The sequence below is a fragment of the Aphelocoma coerulescens genome, chromosome 8 (assembly GCF_041296385.1).
Source record: "Aphelocoma coerulescens isolate FSJ_1873_10779 chromosome 8, UR_Acoe_1.0, whole genome shotgun sequence".
In the NCBI taxonomy this organism is placed as follows: Eukaryota; Metazoa; Chordata; class Aves; order Passeriformes; family Corvidae; genus Aphelocoma; species Aphelocoma coerulescens.
Genome location: NC_091022.1, coordinates 8,720,669 through 8,740,760, shown reverse-complemented (window position 1 = coordinate 8,740,760; position 20,092 = coordinate 8,720,669). Strand labels below are relative to the sequence as shown.

At 42.1% G+C, this 20,092-nt stretch overlaps 1 protein-coding gene across 3 annotated transcripts in view; it reads right to left on the bottom strand.

Annotated features, from left to right (window-relative positions):
* The window catches only part of TEDC1 (tubulin epsilon and delta complex 1), a 68,027-nt gene that overhangs the window by 5,736 nt on the left and 42,199 nt on the right, over positions 1-20,092 (bottom strand). For 2 of the 3 annotated variants that reach the window (XM_069022985.1, XM_069022987.1), the window contains 2 exons: positions 18,449-18,535; positions 15,220-15,432 (listed from right to left, as the gene is read on the bottom strand). In XM_069022985.1, the coding sequence (XP_068879086.1) occupies positions 15,220-15,432; positions 18,449-18,535 (300 nt within the window). The remainder of the gene's footprint in view (positions 1-15,219; positions 15,433-18,448; positions 18,536-20,092) is intronic. The other variant, XM_069022986.1, reaches the window with a different exon arrangement.

Sequence of the window (20,092 nt, the reverse complement as noted above, 5' to 3'; positions counted from 1 at the left end):
GCTGAACGTGAACTTCTTCAGAGAGAATGTTACCAACACGCAAGACATCCCAAAGAGATGCTAAGAGATCTAGATAACCACATCCTGTTACTTAAATCATTTCCAGTAATGGCCTAGCAAAAGTGACAATCTTCCAAATGCTGGAAGTCAACGTTTCAGCTTCCTAGAACTTCACATGGCAACCTGAAAGCCTCAGAAAGTGAATGAATGCTCTGCCTCTCAATTACATCCCTGAAGGAAGCCACTAACAAGAGACGGAGGTTTAAAAAGCAGCATCAAGGAAAGGTCCAAACATCCACTTCCAGGAAGAGGAGGGGGACTCACAGGAGCCTTTCCATTTTATGATTGTATTGTTGCCAGCTTCAAAGAAGGAATAGCAAACCGAACAGTTGGAGTTTCTTTTGAAGTGGATTATAAAGACCAGAATCATGTCATTACTTTTAAACCCCAATCTTTTCATATTATTCTAGGAGTTTTGCAGGAACAGCTAGGACAGCATTGTTCAGAAAAACACTCTGCAAAAGCCTAGAAATGGCACATTTTCTGTCTCCAGTCCTATCTGTCCACTCCTCCTCTCGTATTTCTCTGATGAACAGGGAGAAAACCCCACATGCATACATGATGAAATACAAATAATCCTTGCCAAGCTGTACAGATACTACACACTGTGATGACTGCCTCTGCCAGAAAATACAATGAGCCTGGGAGCATCCTTTGTGCTCCTAGATGCAAGGAACAAACAGGAAAATCTCAGATCTTGTCTTTTGGGGTTGGGGAGTGAAAGGAAATTAGGAAATATAAACAGATACAATATCCAAGCCACCAAGTCATGCTCCTTTGCCATCAGGGCATAATAACCCAACACATTTGATAAACTCTGAAAACACCAAACAGCATTTGACTTGCAGAATTTTGTACTCCTAAAGGATGCTCATTTCTGAGTTTCATTTTAAACCTGTTACGTCTCAGAAGGCCCCTGTGCCTGGGGAGTTGAAAGGATGAAGTGAAATACTACATGCTTGGCAATATAAGATTAATGAAGGGTGAGACTGCAGGAGTGGAAGAGACCCTCCAAGCCAGTCGATGCACTCACCACCTGTTGGAAAGAAAGGTCCATGGACTCCGGCGGGGGGAGGAATTGCTGTCCAGCCAATGTGGTTGGTAAGAGCAAGCTCCGTTTATTAGCAGTCCAAAGGCACTTATATAATATAGTATAAGAGCTTGTTAACTCCTAAGTGGCTTAAAACTTATCAAAAGCGCATTTCTACTTCTACATAATTGGACTTACATTGGCAAGCTGCTACAGTTATGTTATGATTAAAAGAATTCAGAGTTCACCCTCCCTTCTCTCCTGGTTAGCACAGCTTATCTGCACAGCTGCATCACTTCAAAACTCCCTCTTTGTTTCCCAGGTCTTTTTCTCACACAGGCCTTTTTCTCATGCAGTTTTTCTCACACTAACCTTTGCTTGCAGGCCCTTGCTTGTACAGTTCTTTTATTGATCCCATAATTCTATCAATGATCCATGCCCCTGATCCTCTAACCATTCTTCAATAACCACCCTGGCCCCAAACAGCTCCCGAGCACATCAAAACATCTCAAGCATGGCTTCACCAGCCTGGAGGAGCTACCCAGAGCTCTCAGTCTCCATGTAAACTGAGCAGACTCTAATTCAACAGACAAACATCAATTTTAGATAAAGATCTATAAGTACAAAATGAAAGCGGTATAAGCACAGAGATATTGCCATCTCCCCGAGGCTGCGGGGCAGAAATCCTGACAGCTGGGCACTAGAAACCAGGAATAGCAAATTAACACTGATTTAGGAGCTTTCTGTTTCCAGAGTGGAATCCAAATCAGTCCAGGGGCTGAGCCTTACAAGCACTTGTCTTTAATCAGTACAAACACTTTATAAAGGATCATTATTTATACCTTGTATTGACTTAGTGTTTTTTCCACTACCACCCCCTAAGAAATGCCTTGCAGAGCTGCAATCCCAGCTGACAGTCTATCTGGGATTCAGAGAACAGGATACAGAAAACAGGATAAACAAGGATTTGCAGACTACTTTTAAGAAAGTCCTCCTTGACAGCACTAAAAAAACAGCACCAAGTAAAAAAGAAAAGAGCAAAAGGAAATAATAAGCAAGAGTACCAATAACATAGTCGGGGGAAGAGCAGAATTCACTCTAAGCACAGCAGCAATATCTGTAAGTATTAAATAAAAGTAGAATACAATCAAAATAGTCACAGGGATCCCACAATTCCCACCCACAACCCCTTTGTGGTCCTATACAAGGATTTCCTCACTGTACAACACGCATTCTGTACCTTGCTGCACATGGAGCAGCACTGAAAAGCAGCACCCAAGAAGATGCCCAAGCAGAGTTTGTCTCAAACATCATCAGGGGTTGCAGGAAGTGAACATGCCAGCACTGCTTCTCCTTGTACAGAACAGAAATCACTAACTCAAGAGGTCTGTGTGACTCCCAAAGACATAAAACCAAAGCTTTTTTCACACATAAATAGGGTGAGGGCTTTAGCCTTCTTTAACAAGAAACAATAATTTGGCTGGGACACCAGTTTCTTTTAACAAAAATGTTTGCCTTCTTTTTTTTTTTTTTTGGAACAATGATAGTTAAGGTTAAATGCTTTCCTTCCTTAGCTGTAGACAGTGACCCATTCAGCCTCAGAGGAGCAGAGAAAGGCACTATTTCAAGGGATGCTGTGAATGCATAATTGACAGAAAATCAAGTCCTGCAGCTCCTACTGCTGGGAAAAATTATAGAGCAGGGGGGACAGGACCCTGCAGGACCCATAAGTTCAAACATTTGCTGAGAAGGAAAATCAGGCCTCCAACCTTCAGAAAATAATCTGCTGCTTATGTACAAAAGCCCACAAGTTAAAGCAAAAGCAATATCTGAAATCAGCTGTTCTGGAAACACTACAACACTGAGTAAGCAGGTGTTTTACTATAAAAAATACCTTACCCTAATTTCAAATTCTTGTCTTATAGCAACTTGCCCAAATGTAATTTCAAGCCTCTAAGAAAGTTACAGAGTTAGTACTGCAGCTCTATAAACCTTGTCTCATTGAACCAAACTTCTCTGCTATCAGCTTTCAAGGGTTTTAATTTTCTGCTGCAATTTCTACACACTCAAGACTAACCAGTTTCAAAAGCTAGAAACCATCACTTTCTATTTTAATAGCTGAAGACTTCCCACACTGTCCTGCCTAAATAAGGTTTCTTTCTTCTCGTGAGATCCTTGATTGTACACAGAGACTTGAAATAGCCCATTTAATGCCAATGCTCATGCATTTGTGGATTAAAGTCATAATAAACTGTTTGAATAGTCTAATCTATCACAAAGCACAGGCTACAGTCTCTCACCTGGTAATTTCTGCAATGTTCTGCTACATTTTGGTAAACTACGGGGTCTCTTCTAGAAACACAGAGTGTTGGGTTTCTAAACACAGACTCCAGCAGATCAAAATACTACCCTATCACTGCACTACCTCAGCAGTGAAATCCAATTATGATTAAAAACACGCCCTTCTCAGCAAGTTCCACCTCAGCCACTGGGTCTGCTTATACCATCTTTTATCTAAAGTCTAATACCCTCAAAATTCCACTTCTGCCTAGGAATTTGCAGAACACAGTCCAGCTATGAACTTTGCCTTGGTTAAATTACACTTTTCTCACTTCTCAAAAAGCCAGACCAAATGAATTCCTTTATTACCCTGCCTTTAATCCTTTCTAACCTTTCAACTATTTCCCACCTGTGATGGTGGTATAAGTGGTGCCAACACATTTCATTAAACTCTGAATTGTGATCTGTATCTTACCTGCCATTCAATGGCCAGTGGCAGATCGTAACACTTAGTTGCCAATAACCCAGCAACTCTTCCATGACCCATTACCCACTATTTCCTAAGGCCATGAAATGGAAAGGTCCCCATATAACCAAAATCAAACTGACTTGAGGTACAGGAATTGGTATTTCTTACTAAACCCACCCCCCAGCAACAGGAAGAAACTTAAATAATGTCTTTTGGCTTAACAATAATTACAGCAGCTAAAGCAAAATTTCACCTTAATAAAACCACTAATTTAACACTCATTATTAGTTCAGCATGATAAAAAAATCTCAGGCCTTTGGAACTGGTGGTGAATAAATGAAAGGGGTGATCCCAAAGTAGTATCAGTGGGGACATTATTTGTCCCATAAACTATGAAGATATTTTAGAAGGGCTGTAAAGCTAAGCTATAGCAACTGACAGAAGATGTAATTATACAAGCAGCTGCACTCCAAATTTTGCCGGGATCTGCAATTTCCTGCAATTAGGGAGGAATGTATGCATCTCCAATCTTATGGATTTTAAAACAAGACATTCACCATCAGAATGCTCCTGGTGCACCTACTGTCATTCCAACACAAACTGACAGGGAAGCCATGGAGAAGCTGGTTACCTATCTTATCTAGGAATAGATATTATAACTACAAATACAGTTTTAATGCCCAGAATGCACACAGCTGCATCTGAGGAGAAGAGCTGCCACAGCCTGGCAGGGCACTGCTGCTCCCTGCTTCAATTAAACATCAGATACTGCAAAGCACTTCCTAAGCCTTCAGATCAGCATCCACACTGTTATCTCCAATGGAAAGATGGTGAGGAAGCACAGTAATGAAAAGTTAGATGCTAATTAAAGCATTTGACTCAGATAATTTAATAACGAGGAGTGACCTGATCTTGTCAGAACGGATAACAGATTTTCTTAGGGTTTGCTTGGTTTGTTTTGGGAGCTTTTTACTTTGGTTTTTCTTTAAGATAATCCAATGGGTCTGTACTTAAGACTCATGCTCTAAATTCATTGATGGGAGTCAGAAAAGTCAATTTAGCTTAAGATAAAGGAAAAGGATATAGGATGAAGAAAAGAGGAGAGAACAACATTAATATTTTTCAGGGTCTTTACCAGAAAAAAACAAATACCCTTCCAAATATCAGTACAAAAGCACACAACTGATAAAAGCATTGCCTGTGTGCTGAGCCTACAAATAACTACGACAGAGGCAAAGCCAAGGGGAAATGAATCCTGGTAGGCCTGAGAGCAGCAGAACTCTGTGAGAGCTGCACAGTGAGCCCATGTGACAGAGCTGCTCAGGGTCAGGGCTGCACCCAGCTCTCCTCCTGCCATGGAGCTTCACTCCCTGAAGAGATGCATCGAGGCAGCTCCTCCAAGGACAGCCCTTGGGATGGATCCCTAAAGGACATACCTGAGGCAAGCAGCCCAGAACTCAGGCAGCTATGCTGAAAGCCTCATGAGATCCATCCCTCTTCCACAGAGCTATAAAAAAAGTATCCTCACTCAGGGGACACCTTAACACTCTCTAAAACTCCCCAAGAGGAGGTTGTAGCTGGGTGGGGATCGGCCTCTTCTCCCAGCTAACAAGCAATAGAACAAGAGGAAACGGCCTCAAGCCTGGGGGCGTCTGTGTTGGAGATCAGGAAAAATTTCTTCACAGAAAGGGTTGTCAAACACTGGAACAGGCTGCCCAGGAAAGTGGCTGAGTCACCATCCCCAAGGAATTTAAAAGACATGTAGATGTGGCATTAAGTGACATCGTTAGTGGTAGATTTGGCAATGCTGGATTTGACTCCACGATCTTAGCAGGTTTTTTCAATCTAAGTGAGTCTATGATTCCAAGATTCTGTTCCATCATATTTTCTGTACTCTCTGTTTCTGATTTTTTGGCATATGAAATTCGCTTCCCAGCGGTTAGCTTCTGAGAAGAACAACTGAACTCAAAGAAAAAAACAAATAGGAGTCAAAAATGTAATTATACTACTGCAGCAACTCTGCAGATCCAGACAAGGACAGATCTTAAAATAATAAATGGTCTTCAAAGAAATTTCTGCACCACCTCTGCTCACCTGAAGAGGATGCCAGCACAAAAAGAGCAGACATGAAACTTCAGCAAGAGCATCCAAGCTGACCAGAATCCCTGTGCTCTGGAGCCAGGAGCTCACCTGAGCCTCTTCAGCTCCTTCCCAAGAAGATATGCAAGCCTGCCCCTCGGGACAGTCTCTACTCTGAGGAAGTGGGACAGCTCCAAGCAGGATCATCAAACCTGCAGACTTTACCAGCAACTACACTGAGACACAACCCAGACTTGTGAAATTCTGAATGCACACCACAAGAAGTAAGAGGAAAAAAAAACCCTATTTTCTTCTCCAAATTAGAAATCTTGAGCATTTTACAGTAATTTAAAAAGTTCCATTCTACCATTCCAGCCTTTCATAACTCATTTCTTTTTAACTATAGTTTTATTTCTAGACTTTCCCAAATCCTTGAATTCAATTAGAAGATCACAGAAATTAAAGTAGGAATAGGCACATACTGAAAATATATGATATGAAAACCAGAATATGCCAGTGCAAGTAATTTAGACACTTGCAAAAAGGCTGCAGTGCTACTCTGAAAAAGACCCTGACAACTACAAATTACAAAGGAAGGCAACAGACAAGTATTGCTTTGGATAATAAATTGCTCACTTACTTTTCAATTTGTTCTACCAAACTTTTATCTTGGGCAGCGGAGACAAACACTGATGACAGATCATCTCAGATCTAAGTGGCCTGCAGAAGCTTGGAGGGTCCCACTCTGCTTTTAGAATACTTTTATCACTGTGCAACATGAAAGCAGCCACTTCAGAAAGAGTGCTGCTTGTGCCTTGCACCTCTCTATATTATCCCCCTTCGAGAGAACAGGATGTGAAACCTGAAATTCAAGCAGTGGGGTCCTTGTATAGACAGCCAGCAAAAGGAATGTTGATACAAACCACTCCGAAAATATAGAGATGAGAGGAAGGTATTACCACCTAGTCATACAAATTTTCAGAAAAGGGTTTTTCTTATCCAAGAATTACAAATAAAAAGAAAACAAAAAAAACCCCCATGACTTATAGGGAATCTTTTCACCCCCAAACTGGTTTCGTTTCCAGTTAGAAAATACTCCCTTGTCCCTTCCAGGGGCTTTGTATGACCACTGCAGAATGCCCCAGCACCCAGCCCTGTACTCTTCTCCCTGCTTTTGGGGAAGGCAGGAGTCATGCATCCAGAGCAGTAAAGGTCATTCCAGCAACACAGCCTATCCACAACTACGGCACGAGGAAAATGAACTTTAACTCCCAGGTGGAGATTTTCTACAGGAAACATTTTCCGGGTTTCAGTGCAGACATTTTCTAAAGCCACTACTCTTCAGATGCATTCAGCAGTGTCTATTATCTCACAATCTGAGGGTGAGTAGCAGCTGTAGGTGGATGTGAGGCTGCTTGGGTGGCCCCTGTGACTCTTGCCGCAGTTAAAGGCCAGGCCCTGCAAAGGGAGACAATCAAACAGCTCTCAGGGCTTACAGAGAGCCAGTAAAATGAAGCAAAATGATGAGTTTGGAGCTCAGAAGCGTACTAAAGCTTTATTTAGATGCATTTCTGGCTGGAGAGAAGATATGTGACAACACTAAATTACAGGTTTACTTTTATGTCAGCTCTTCTACAAGCACAAGGGACAAAGACAGAAACAAGGTGGATACTTTTTTCTCTTATGATCAAGTAACCTTGATTTCAGGCAGACAACTGAGAGAACAAGGCCAAGGTTTCAAGAAAAAAGGAAACAAAGTTAAGCTTTGAATACATGAATGCAAAGAATCCTTCTAAAAGCACCTCTGTCAACTCACCAAAAAAAACCCAAAAAACCCCAAGTAGTGCTGCAAAGCACTCAGTGACCCTAGCTCCTGCTGGCAGAGGGGGAACTCATCCCCACAGTCTGCCTAGAGCTGCAAAGCAAGCCAAGCACCTCCTGGAAGTTACTGTCCCCAAAACCCACTCTGAAAGGTTCAGTAAAACACACTAATGGTGTTTCAGGTAGAGCTGTCTAAAATACAGCCTCTGGCTGTGGTGTTTAACATGGCCTCTGTCAGCCAGAATTAGCTATGACCCCACGGTGCTGCCCTTGTGGAGGACAACATGTGTTGTAGTGGCTCACCACTGGCAAGACAAAATCCAGCAACCTTGTGGCTTCTGGTACCTCAGATCCCACCCTCAGCCTCCAAGCTTTTCAAAAGATAGTGGTGCTGGGACCTGTGCTTCCATATCTTGTGCATCTGAGCCCTGCAGACATTCCTAGTCTTCATCCTTGTTTTATTGCGTGCTTTAACTGTGAGAACCTAAGTGCTATACTTATTTCTTAAAAATGCACTAAAACATTTACAGTGGCTACAAAACACATTCTCTTGTTGCAATGGGGTTTTTTTACACTTTATCGTTAAATAAAGCTCATCTAAAATTTATTGGAGTATAATTCTCCAGCTGCATTTATTACATGTTTCATTGCCTTGGTCAGTATCCAACATCTTCATAAATAATGCAAGTAAAATATTAACACTGGTTATTTATTATACTTTAACTGATCCTGTCACCTAAGCAAACATTTTGGCAAAGGAAGGGAAAGCAGCACCTTCTGGGAAGCAAGAAAAACTTTCACCCACGCTCACCTAATCCCAGAGTTCTGCACACAGAACAGGAGACAGCACTCAAGTTTTTAATGTTCCTCTCCTCCCTAAGGAGCTGGAGTCTTTTAGCATACATAAGCCCCATGAAAAATGTCAGGCTAGGTAATTTATTTTCAGTTACAGTTTTTGTGTGTGTTTGAAATCAGTTTGCTGATTTAGCCACTGGTACACGGAGTGCCTCTGTGTCTCACACAGCTCGGCACTCATTCAGCAATCTGCACAGTGAGTTGCATCTGCAAATGAAGAATAAATACTTATCTTTCCAACCCTTTGTATGCTGCAAGCTTAACATTGACTATTCAAGTCTGGCCAGCCTACACAGAGTTCTCAGAAGCAAGCAAGAGTCTTTCAGAAAATCTCCCAGCTCTGCTACGTGCAGTAACTTTCCTCATGCACACCAGCCCTAAACCAGGGTAACTTGGGACTTCAGGTCTAAAGCAGATTTTAGATCCTGCTGTCAAAAGGAGAACTAGATGCACAGGCATGATTCCTTTCCTCCTTCCATCACAAGAGAGAGCACACTGCCTTCCATGAACAATCACTTGGATCTCTACAGGCACTTACCAGAAACAAGCAGCCTCGGATCTCCTGCTAGGAATATTGATGAGTGAGAAATAAACCAGTGCAAGAAAATACAAGAGCAAAGAGTGAATATAAAGATCAGGATTTACTTCCTACTGTTCACAGCAGATTCATGTTTTCTAATAGCCTAAATCTGCCAGAGCCACGGCAATTCCATCAGCAGCAAATTAAATCCTACATTTAACTAAATAAGAACTGCACATAAGAGCCAGCAGACTTGTCCCTCCTTGCTGTCCTCCTGCCCATGTCCTCCACTGCTCCCTTTGATGGATGTTTTGGTTGATCTCTGTGGGTTTCCTCCCCCTTCCCAAACATCTGGGCCCAGCCAACCATGCACTTCCAAAAGCTGCTCTTGTGGTCTTGCTAGTTCTTCAATTTCTTTTTGCATGAGGAGCTCCACTGACAGCTGCTCAGTGCTCCAGATGGAGGTTTGCAAATACAAAATGCAACACAGAAGCGTTCTGGGACCAGGAAAGGGAATATGCTGACTGAGGAAATACACCAGCACTGAACTATTCCCTACCACCCCTCCACTTCCTCCACCCCAGACAGCATGGGTAATTAACTGCTCACTACACTAACATCTTCATATTAGCAAAAAGCCCAGGGAACTAGAATAAACAGCAGCAACAGCAAAGATGAAATGGGAACAGTGTGCTCACAAAAAAAAAAGAAAAAGAAAAGGTGGTTTTGACAAGCCTCAGAGAGTTCTTCAGCAAGAGCCCAGCTCTCTTTGCCACAAATCCCTGATTTAAGGCAACAGAAACACAACCCAGCCCTGCACCAGTGTAGGAAGGAACTGAGCCCACTGGGAGCCAGTCCAGCCCCACCAGTGCTCCTCACCATTCCCATGGTGCAGAAAGCAACAAGAATTTACATTTTCCTAGCAGTGGCTACTAGGGACCCACAGCTCCTCACCCCCTCTCCAATCATTATGAGGCATACAGAAAACCTTTGGAAGTGCATTTATCTAAGTAGGTAAAATTCAAGTCAATTTTGGTAAGAAAAACAAAAAAACTCAACCCCAACCAGAAGGATATAGGACTATGTTCCAGCATCAGCTTCTGGAGCTGCTCCCCTGCTTCAGATTTTGAAGACTTAAATCAAAAGTGATCAAAAACCACTTATAGTCTTTTATAAATGTAAGAACCTTAGAAGAAAGAGCTCTCTTTTTAGACACTACAAGGTCTGTAGCAGTGTGCTGGGATGAGCTAGCAGTGGCAAAATGCTGAAGTGAAATCACAGAACTCTTGGGATGGAGTTAAAGTCCCTCTATGTTTCAGTCCCTACCACCTTCACCTGATTGGGTGCCCCAGGCCATTCCTGCAACCCCTGCACCCGCCTTGTCCCCAGAAAGAGAAAACAAAGCATTCCTTTCCCGTACAGCCCCTCCCCAACACACTATGAATTCAAAGGGCATCTCTTCTGACACTGGGCAGCCCTGCATCCTCCCATCCCTACCCAGGAGACAGGTGCAAGGGTTTGGGAGGGTTAAGGATTATTGAATGGAGGGGAGAAGATGGATCAGGAGAAAAATACAGAAACAAAGACAGAATGTAGGTTTCAGTGCCCTCCCACTGTGATTAAGGAGGTCTGGTATGGGCCAGGGATTCCAGTCTCGCCTGGGTACTCAGACACACCACTGGCCAAGCACGCAAGCACAGCCACCAGTATTTCTGAGGAGAACTGGTGTGTGGAAAGAGCATGTTCCAGCTCAGATTAATGGCTCTAAGCCTTTCTGCTCTGTGCCTCAGAGATGTATGCATGAGCAAGCTCCATCCCATCACACCACCATCTCAAAGGAGTCTGGCTTGCTTTTAAATGCAAGAGAACACAGAGGGTCCCAGGATACAATATCCCAAGTTTCAACAAAAGCTCAGAATGGTACAAGCATTTACGTGATGAAAACTGAAACGATTACCATGTGGAGTCAAATACTCTGCATTCCAGCTTTGTGGATGCCAAATGTTTTAACACAGACTGAAATCAAATCCTCCCCTCTAATAGAGGAGCAGGTAACAAAATATTCAGAAAGGAAAAAGCAAACAAACAAGTTCTCTTCTGGGATTAGGAGATTTCATCTTTTACAGTTAAGTTTGTTTCTGAGAGGAGAAATGTTCTTAAAGCTTAACCATTTCCCTCCCCTTTTTGATCATTTCCAGATCCCCAAAATGTCACCAAAGAAATGATTATTTGCCCAGTACTGCAAAGAAAAGAGCAAAGCTAACAAAGAAAGCCCCATGTTCAGATCACACCTCTGTCCTATGCCTTTTCTCCTCCAAGATACTGAACACACTGCTGCCTACAGATGGGTATCAGTTAAAATGTCCTATTAATCAGGGTTTCACAAATCTCCCACGGCAACATTCAAATGTCTTCTAGTGAATGTCCCTGAAAGGTGAAATGGTTTCAGGGTCATTCCAAGCACACAACCAAAGAAACAACTGAGGGTAGGTAGAAACAAACAAAAGAGAATAAAGAAATGAAAAATGAAACAAAAGAAAGTAAGTAAAATACTTTTCTTAATTTTAAGAGACTTAAGATTGATAGTTTTAACTACCAGAATCACAGTGTGCAAATGATCAAACTTGCAACAAATAGATTCATTGCCCCTGAAACCACATCCTGAATCATAAGTAGTTATGCTTAGTGGTGCAAACCAGGCATAGTGGCATAGCAATGACTTTAACACATCTGAAATACTTCTACACAGTCCAAAATAAATAAATGAATCAACTGCAGGCTTTCCGAAATAAAAGACACTTCAACAGGTTTTCAAGCCCAATCCACAGCCTTAGAGAAGGTCAAGTAATTTCCTTTAGGTTCACCCTTCATGAAAACCAAGGAGCATCAGAAGAACAGTAAAAAATGCTTCCTCCTGCTCCATTGTGATACCCCTCTTCAATCTCTCCTCTTCTTATGCAAGGAGCCCAGTAAGTTTCCTCAGAGAAACCCTTTCACAGCTTGGGTCATCACTGCATCCCCTCCCTCCCTGTTCCTTTCCAGCTCAAACACTTTTTTTTAAATTTATGAATGGGACTAGCACCACACGTTGCATTCCAGAAACAGACGGGAGTATTTTAAGTTTTGCTTTTTTCTGCTTCTCTAACAGTTTTAGAATCCAGTTTACTATTTCTGACCGCTGACCTTTCCACAGAGCTCATTCACATGCCATGACGATCCGAAGAAACACATGTAAAATTACGATGCTCCCTTCAGACGTGTGAGCCTGGATTTATCTCCACACACTTGTATCTGACGTTTTACCACTCAGCACAAGGACCCTCAATAATCCTTTGCTGTTGTCCTTCACGTCCTTTCAGGGATTCGATCTCCTCTCTCCACGTGGGCACCTCGCCATGCAGCTCCTTTCCCAGAGCTGAGGGTGGCTCCCAGGCCCGGGAGGCTCCACCAGTGACCACCTCCACAAATCCATCCCAGCCACCTCCTCCCGGCTTCCTGCTCTGCTGTTTGCTCAAGGCAGAGAGGGAAGACAATCACGTGGGCAGTTTATTTTTGCTGAGAATCTTTTCAGGGCCTTCATCAAATACCATTTGCAAATGCGATTAAGCAGCATCAATCCAGCCGCCCCTGCCCACATGCTCACTGGTCCCTTCAGAGAGCTCCAACAGATTTCAGAGTCATGATTCCTCTCTGCAGGAACTGTGCTGTCTCTTCCCCAGTATATCATGTTTCATCATGTGCTCTCAATTGTGCTGTTCAGAACAGTTTCTACCCAGTTGCCTGGCACAGACATCAGGCCTACTGGCAACAACAGACACAAACACTCTGCAGATTATCAGGTTCTTTGTGAAGTACAAGGTAGTGGACGTAAGAGCTGTAATAAACTGTGCTGTCCCTCAGCTGGGCATGCCTGTAAGAGCCAAGATAATTTCCAGATGTCTCAGTACTGCAAGATACAAAGTTAGCAATAATGACTTCAGCTACCGCTGTATCTTCTCTTTGTTTGATTAAAGAAATAATATAGAAGGAAAGATTTGATAAGCTTATTTCTCCAGGGAAAAGAAGGGGTCAGAAACATACAATTGATAGAGGAGCCTGCATTCAGCAAGCATCCTGGCTGTGGGAAAAAAAGACCACAGGAAGAAAGCATCACGCAAGCAGCAACACTATGCAAAGCAAGGCTTGATATAAAGAGGATTGATGGAGAGTCATCTGACCCCAAGCATTCCAAAAAAAGCTGTCATGTAGCATTACAAAACAATTCTGTTTCAGGGCATATGTAGAAGAGAAGGCATTTGTAGTAAACCAGCCTTTTAACAACATACTTAAGATGCACTCCATTTATCATAGTCCCAAACTCATATGACATCCAGAGAATCTCAGAAACACTGGAACATGACCAATCATCATTCAAATCCAATCAGTGCATCTACTTCGAAGAAGAATCATCAGTTAAATCTTTTTGGACTTAATCCCCAAATGTAAGTATTAAAGAAAAAATCAGTGTGATGTTATATAAACCTAACATGATATTTAACAGCATATATATTGTTACATGTAAGAGAAGTCAGAGCATATCTTGCTTTAGAAATTATGCACTGGAAATTTTCTTTTTAGAATTCAAGGTCTGAGCTGTCCCACAACAGTCGTGTCCATTTTGCCCCAGGAACAACCAAATCTGATGATTCTAGAGATCTGCCTAGTCCAGTACCTTGTCATTGACAGTGATCGACAGTAAGTGCCTAGAGAAGACTCTAAGACAAATGTAAATACATGGAGATACTTCCACAGAGCTCAGCCTGCAAAGACTTGTTCTCCCACTAACTCATAAGGTTGCAATTTGTATCTGCATATTTTATGGTTTGGTGGATTTCAACTTCCAAGAATGTGTACAACAGATTTCAAATCCATGTACCCTGCTTATATCCACAGTGCCCTGTGGGAAGAAGTTTTGTACTCTCTGTGAAGCAGCAGCTCCTTGTGCCTTCCCTATCCAACTGATCCTAATTAGTTCCTTATGCTTAAGGTAGAAGAGAGCAATTAGCTCTCCACACACTTTTTCCATGCCAGATGCCTTTTGAACTCTTGGGCAAATACTTTTTGATCTGACAACGTGCCATTTTCCATTTTGGCAGCTGATCTACAATCCTGCCTACCAACACTCCAATCTAAAACCACACACTCCTCTCTGTCCTGAAAAGGAAAAAAATCAAACACCCTGGGCAAAAAAAACCCTCTCCTGAGTTAACACAGACACGAAGTGGTGATATAGCAGTTTTGTTACTGCTCTGTCTGTCCCGTTTCTTTCACTCTTTCTCCATCCACAGGTAACCTATCTGGTATCCTTGTCTCCACCTGATGCCTGGAAAGAATCACTAGTTTTTCATGCCTGCATCTTAATTGTTCTCCTTGTGCCAGTATGTTGATACTCAGATTCACCTTCTACATCTACATTAACATCTCCTTTATTTATGCCCCACCACCCGCTCTGGGTGCTTCCCAGTGTCTCCCCATCCTTATACAGCAAATACCACGCACACTTCCTTCATATCACCTGCTCTCCTCCACAGCCAGCCTCCCACAGCCAGTCTGTTCTTCCATCAAATCTTGTGCTCAGTCTCTTCCCTCACTTCGCAGGTTTCAAATTCCTCTCATTCCTTCCCTCATCAGACATTTCAAAGACTCCTAATTCAATGAAAGATGACAAGCTCAGGCCTCTTTCCCTGTAAATACTTTTCTTTATTTTCTCACTATAACCATTACTGCTGCTTTCAGCCTGCTGCATCCATCCCCTCTGGGGCTGCCATGATTTCCTCCTCTTTCTCTTTTTTCCTCTCCTCTGCACCGCCTATCTTCCAAAAGAACACTTGTTTTGTTTCAGAGCGCTGCCTCTCCGGGACAGATGCCTACTTTGTGTTTGAAAGAGCACTTGCCATGCTCTGGGCATAAACAGATGAGGAACTGCAGATCTGACACCGTGACTGCAGCAAGGTTGACACAGAGCAGCAATAGGGAGGCTGTCCTAGGATGGGCCATAGAGAGTGAGATGAAAAATGCAGGATCCTAAAAATCTCCAGTGGACATGAACACCACCCAAAGCCTTACCTTCTCCCACCACGCAGCCTTTCGCTGAGTTACGAGCTGGTGCAGTTGGTCTTGGAGAGCCATTAGATCTCTGGATAATCTGTCCATTTGCCCAGTCAGCTTGTCAGCCCAGGGGCAGCAGGAGGTCACCTCTGGTAGCCTTCTTCTCTCTGCATGAGCGTCCTGGGACTCCCATATATTTCCCTCTTCAGCCATATTATCCAACACAGTTTCCTAAACAAAAAACAATAAAAGTTACTTTTCAGCAGGAGCTAAAATGGCTCCCCCCATCCTCCTGGTAATTCATAGCTAGGAATTCACTGCTGCCATCTCAATATACGGTTGCTCCACAATTTCAGAGTTATTTTAAGAGAGAACCCCCTCAGTTCACTATAACATATTTCCAAGTTAACAGAAAACTTATGTTGCTAACCTAGTTAATTTTGGAAAGCACTGCATAGTCAGCTACTCTCCACTGCACTAAAGTATAAAGTAACACTCATGAGATGGAGGTGATCAGCACTGCAGCAGCTCTAGGTATGCCCTTCCTCTCAAATTCTGAGGTTGGATGCCCTTCTATGGCTTTTTGTAACTAAGTGATGACCAGGACAGAGGTACATGCTCACACTGTTTGGGAGAGCCCCACCTGCTCTAACACCCACAGGTGCCCACGGAAAACTCCACAAATTGAGAAACATCCAGAGATCCCTGGTCCAGGCTGATCAGGAACTGGCAGCTCTGCTTGACCATGACCATCTAGCTGGTTTGATAATTAATTGTGCAATTGCCTTCTGAGATAGTAACTGCCATTTCAAATGCTCAAGGAAAAAAAAAAACCAAAAGCATTTAAACAAAACATTCAGAGTCCATCTATACAGTCTGGTGCACAGACTGTGCAGAAACACAATTTTCAAGCCAGAGTAGCACAGCATAACTAAAGGACCCAGGCCTCACTCACAGAGTATTAAATATTTATTTCCATACTGTTATCAAGAAGACATTCAATTGGAGAGGTCATAATCTCTTTTAAGGACATAATTTGCATTCAGAATTATCTTTAGCAATTGAAGAAGTAATTTAAGAACACTGGCAGGAAATTCAGCAGTTGAGCAGCGTGGTCTATACACAAGCAAGGAAAAACCAAGTGGATAATTACTGGCACAGCAGCAACACTGCTGGATGAGACGTCAGAGAGCCAGAAGTCACCAATGTCACACTGTTAAAGTCAAGCACCATGTCACAAAGTATAAACACAAGTCTCCGTGATAGAAGAGTGCTGACTGTAGTGCTGACATACAGGTGAGGCACAAAGTTAAACACAGACAAATGGGAGGGAAAGTCCCAGATGAAAGCAGCAACAAACATCAAAAGCTGGAATGAATGGCCTACAAGGACACATAAAGACATCAAAACTTTTGCTTAGCCTAGAAACAGGGACTGGGAAGGCAGTGACATGCTAACAGCCTTCACTTATATAAAAGACTGCTATAAAGAGCATAGGAATTTTTATTTTTTCCCTTCTTTCTCTCTTTTCTCAGAAGGTAGGTTAAAAACTCTGGCTTAATTCACAGCAAGAGATTCTTAGGCTCATGCAAGAAAAAGCTTCAGAAGACAGCTACAAATGGCATAAGACACCCTGCAAAACCTCCTTTCTAGGCAAGCATTGGTACTGGGAATTGGCACAAAGCAGCACTGAGGGCAGCAGCTCCTCCTGACCCACGGCCCAGCTCATGAGAATGCAGACATGGTAGGGACATTGACAGGATAACAAACTGCATAGATATAAAGCAAAGGGGTCTGGTTTTTTGGGAGGTTGGGGGTTCTTCTGTTTATGCCTTATTTTGAAATTGATTAAATGACAGAATTGTAAAGTAACATTAATATCTGGACAATGTTCTCAGGCACATGGTGGGATTTTTGGGCTATCTTGTGCGGGCCAGGAGTTGGACTCAACGATCCTTGTGGATCCCTTCCAGTTCAGGATATTCTGTGATTACTGCAGTCATTACAGTTCCTGCAGTGATGTCATGCTCTGTTGTGTTCCTGCCCACCACCATCAGGAAGAATTGGCAGCAGCTTTGCAAGAACCATCCTATCCCTCAGGTCAGCAATGCAAAACACAAGTTTGGTAGAAAGAAAACTACAGTCTTTTCAAAGCACATCTCATTCCCATACTATACCTCATTCTCATCCTACTGCATCCAGGAACAACCACCATCAGCAGTGACACAAAAGAAAAAGGCAAATTCACCATCCAGCACATTGAATAGTTTAAAAAGATGTGCTGGTCAAGTATTTATTTAGGACTTAGCTCCAGAAAGCAGGCTAACACTCTCCACACTCTTCAACATGTCAAAGGCAAATGTTTTGGTGGATACACAGAAATACTTGCAGTTATATTTTATCCATTGGGAGCCAGGCCTGTGCTAATTTGATGCTTTCCAAAAAACCCTAAGATGGTAAACATGTAAAGCAAAAACCATTAGATAACTAATGAAAATTGGAAGTACCCTTCAAGACAGGTGAGGTAATTCCACACTGCTCTCTGCCTTGCTTTTAGCATAGAAGGTGGCATATGGGTAATTAGCAGTCAGCTCACCAATTCTCAAAATTTTGTAAGCTCATACAGCTAATGTGGTGTGCTAAAGAATTATTTCAGCAACACTGAGTGGGCAAAAGTCGTAGAGAGAAGTGAGATGGATGGCATAGTTTGCACTCACTTGAGAAATCCTAAGATGCGCAGAGAAAGGGTTATTGATTTTCTTATGTTCATTCAACACAGTTCAAGGGGAAATCAGCAATGTCAACACACTATTTGGCTGGGAAAAAATGAAGTTGTTTTCAATATCAGCTGCCTGCAAATTTAGATGTTCTCAAGACTGCAATAAAGCTTAGAGGCCCTCTTCTGAAAAGCCATTTAATTTTACCAAAGTGTGCGACTGCTATGTTTAAAAACTATTAAAAAGATGAAGATCAGACCTTTTCATTTGTGTTAACTATATGAAATTCTGCCATTCTGCCCTGCAATTTCTCAACTCTGCTGGGTGAGTCCTACTGAAGAAAACAGGAATGAAAAAGAACTATGAAAACATTCCTTACTTTACCAAGACTTTTTTTTCCCTTTTTCTCAAGTGCTGTTGAGCAGCTGGTTTGCAACATTTAATTTTGTGGGACTAAAGAGCCTTTGGAAGTAGTCAGCTATGCTGAAGTCAAGAAAGCTGCACCCTTCAAAATCAGTTTGATTCATTACCATCCACTGCCAGTAAACTGGTTCCAGTTGCTTCCACTCCAGAAAGGCTTCCAGCTGCATGGTTTCAGACTCCAGGAGCTGTAATAGCTACAGGAAAGGAAACAATGGAAAGGAAATCAGGTAATGTTGGTCACTTCAGAACTACGTGAAATGTGTGCTGGGCCTGAAGTACAAAAACAGTGTGAGTGGTACATGGGACAACTCTGGGTGACTTTACAAGAACTGTAAAAGCAGATGGGGAAACATGAAGTGAAACACTTCTTCCAGCACCATTGACTGATATCCCTCATGCCAAATGTACCAACTTCATCAGCTTTTCTACACATAAATGTGAGTTTCCATATTGTTTTGAGGTATCAAAGAGACATGCTTACGTGAATTACCAGCTTCAAGTCTTCTATGCTTTTTGATTACCAAAATAGGCTGTTTCTCCAAAAGTATTTTTCCACATCTATCCCTTTACTCTGAAACAGCATGGAAGAACTTACTCTAAAATGTTACGTATTTTATAAACTGTCTGATCTGCTGCATGAGGTATCCCTCCCTTTGCCTGAGAGCACTCAAAGGAGAGATGTTGCATTATAGCCACGCAAATTATAATTTTTTCACAAATATATACATGATACACATATATGTACACATATATGATGGAGACATTCCAAGACTAAATATTTATATATCAGAAAAAAAATAAGTTCTTGTAAAGAATGATAACACTAACAAATTTACTATAAATCAGAGCTCACTAGCTTTAACAATTTTGGTTCTGACCATATATTTGAAATGAACAATTTTAACACCAATCTGACACCAAAGGCAACTTCTTAAGATGACCACAAGGAGTGTAGTGCCTTGAGGAGCATGATAAGGACCAGACCAGTACCAGCTAAATCCATCTTGATGCCATGATGATTTTTTGCCTTTTCTTTTATACCCCTTTTATACCTTTTTATAACTTCTGTATTGGTAGGTTTTTTAGCCTCCATTCTTAGACTTATTTGTCAAGCTAGGAGACTAAACATTTTAGAAGCTTCGTAGTTAGGGATCAGTGTGCCCCAGACCCCAAGGTCCTCTCCAGAACACATTTTGTAAACTAAGATAGAACCATCCAGGGGAAGGTTCCTTGGGGAGGGGGGCTCATTCGAGCCTCTCATTGGGGAATCTTTGATAGATGTGCTAATTACTAAGACCTATAATGTTAGACCAGGATCTATCAGGTGTGTGCACTGCGGGGTGCATTTCGGCACATTCCACCTGGCCGTGTGCACCTAAGGTTCCTTGAAATAAATACCAAGGTAAAATCCCTTCTCCCCTTCTAACTGTGTTCGATTCTTGATTTTAAGACCAGGAAAAGGCATCAATCTAATACAGACAACTAACTATCTTCTGCTAGCTTTGTTTGCTTTAGTTACTTAGTACATAACATAATTTAAGTAACTGCAAAGTATGAGTTGACTTTGCAATTTTATTATGCAGGTATTACTTGAAGATAAAGGAACCAAAGAAAGGAAACCACTTTGCAAGAGTAACTGCTGGAAATTATAAGCAGTTTGCTCTAAAACACTGCTGGATCCAAAATACAATTATTACACATTTGCTCACACACCAGACACTTGGCATTATGCTTAATGACTCTGCTAGTTT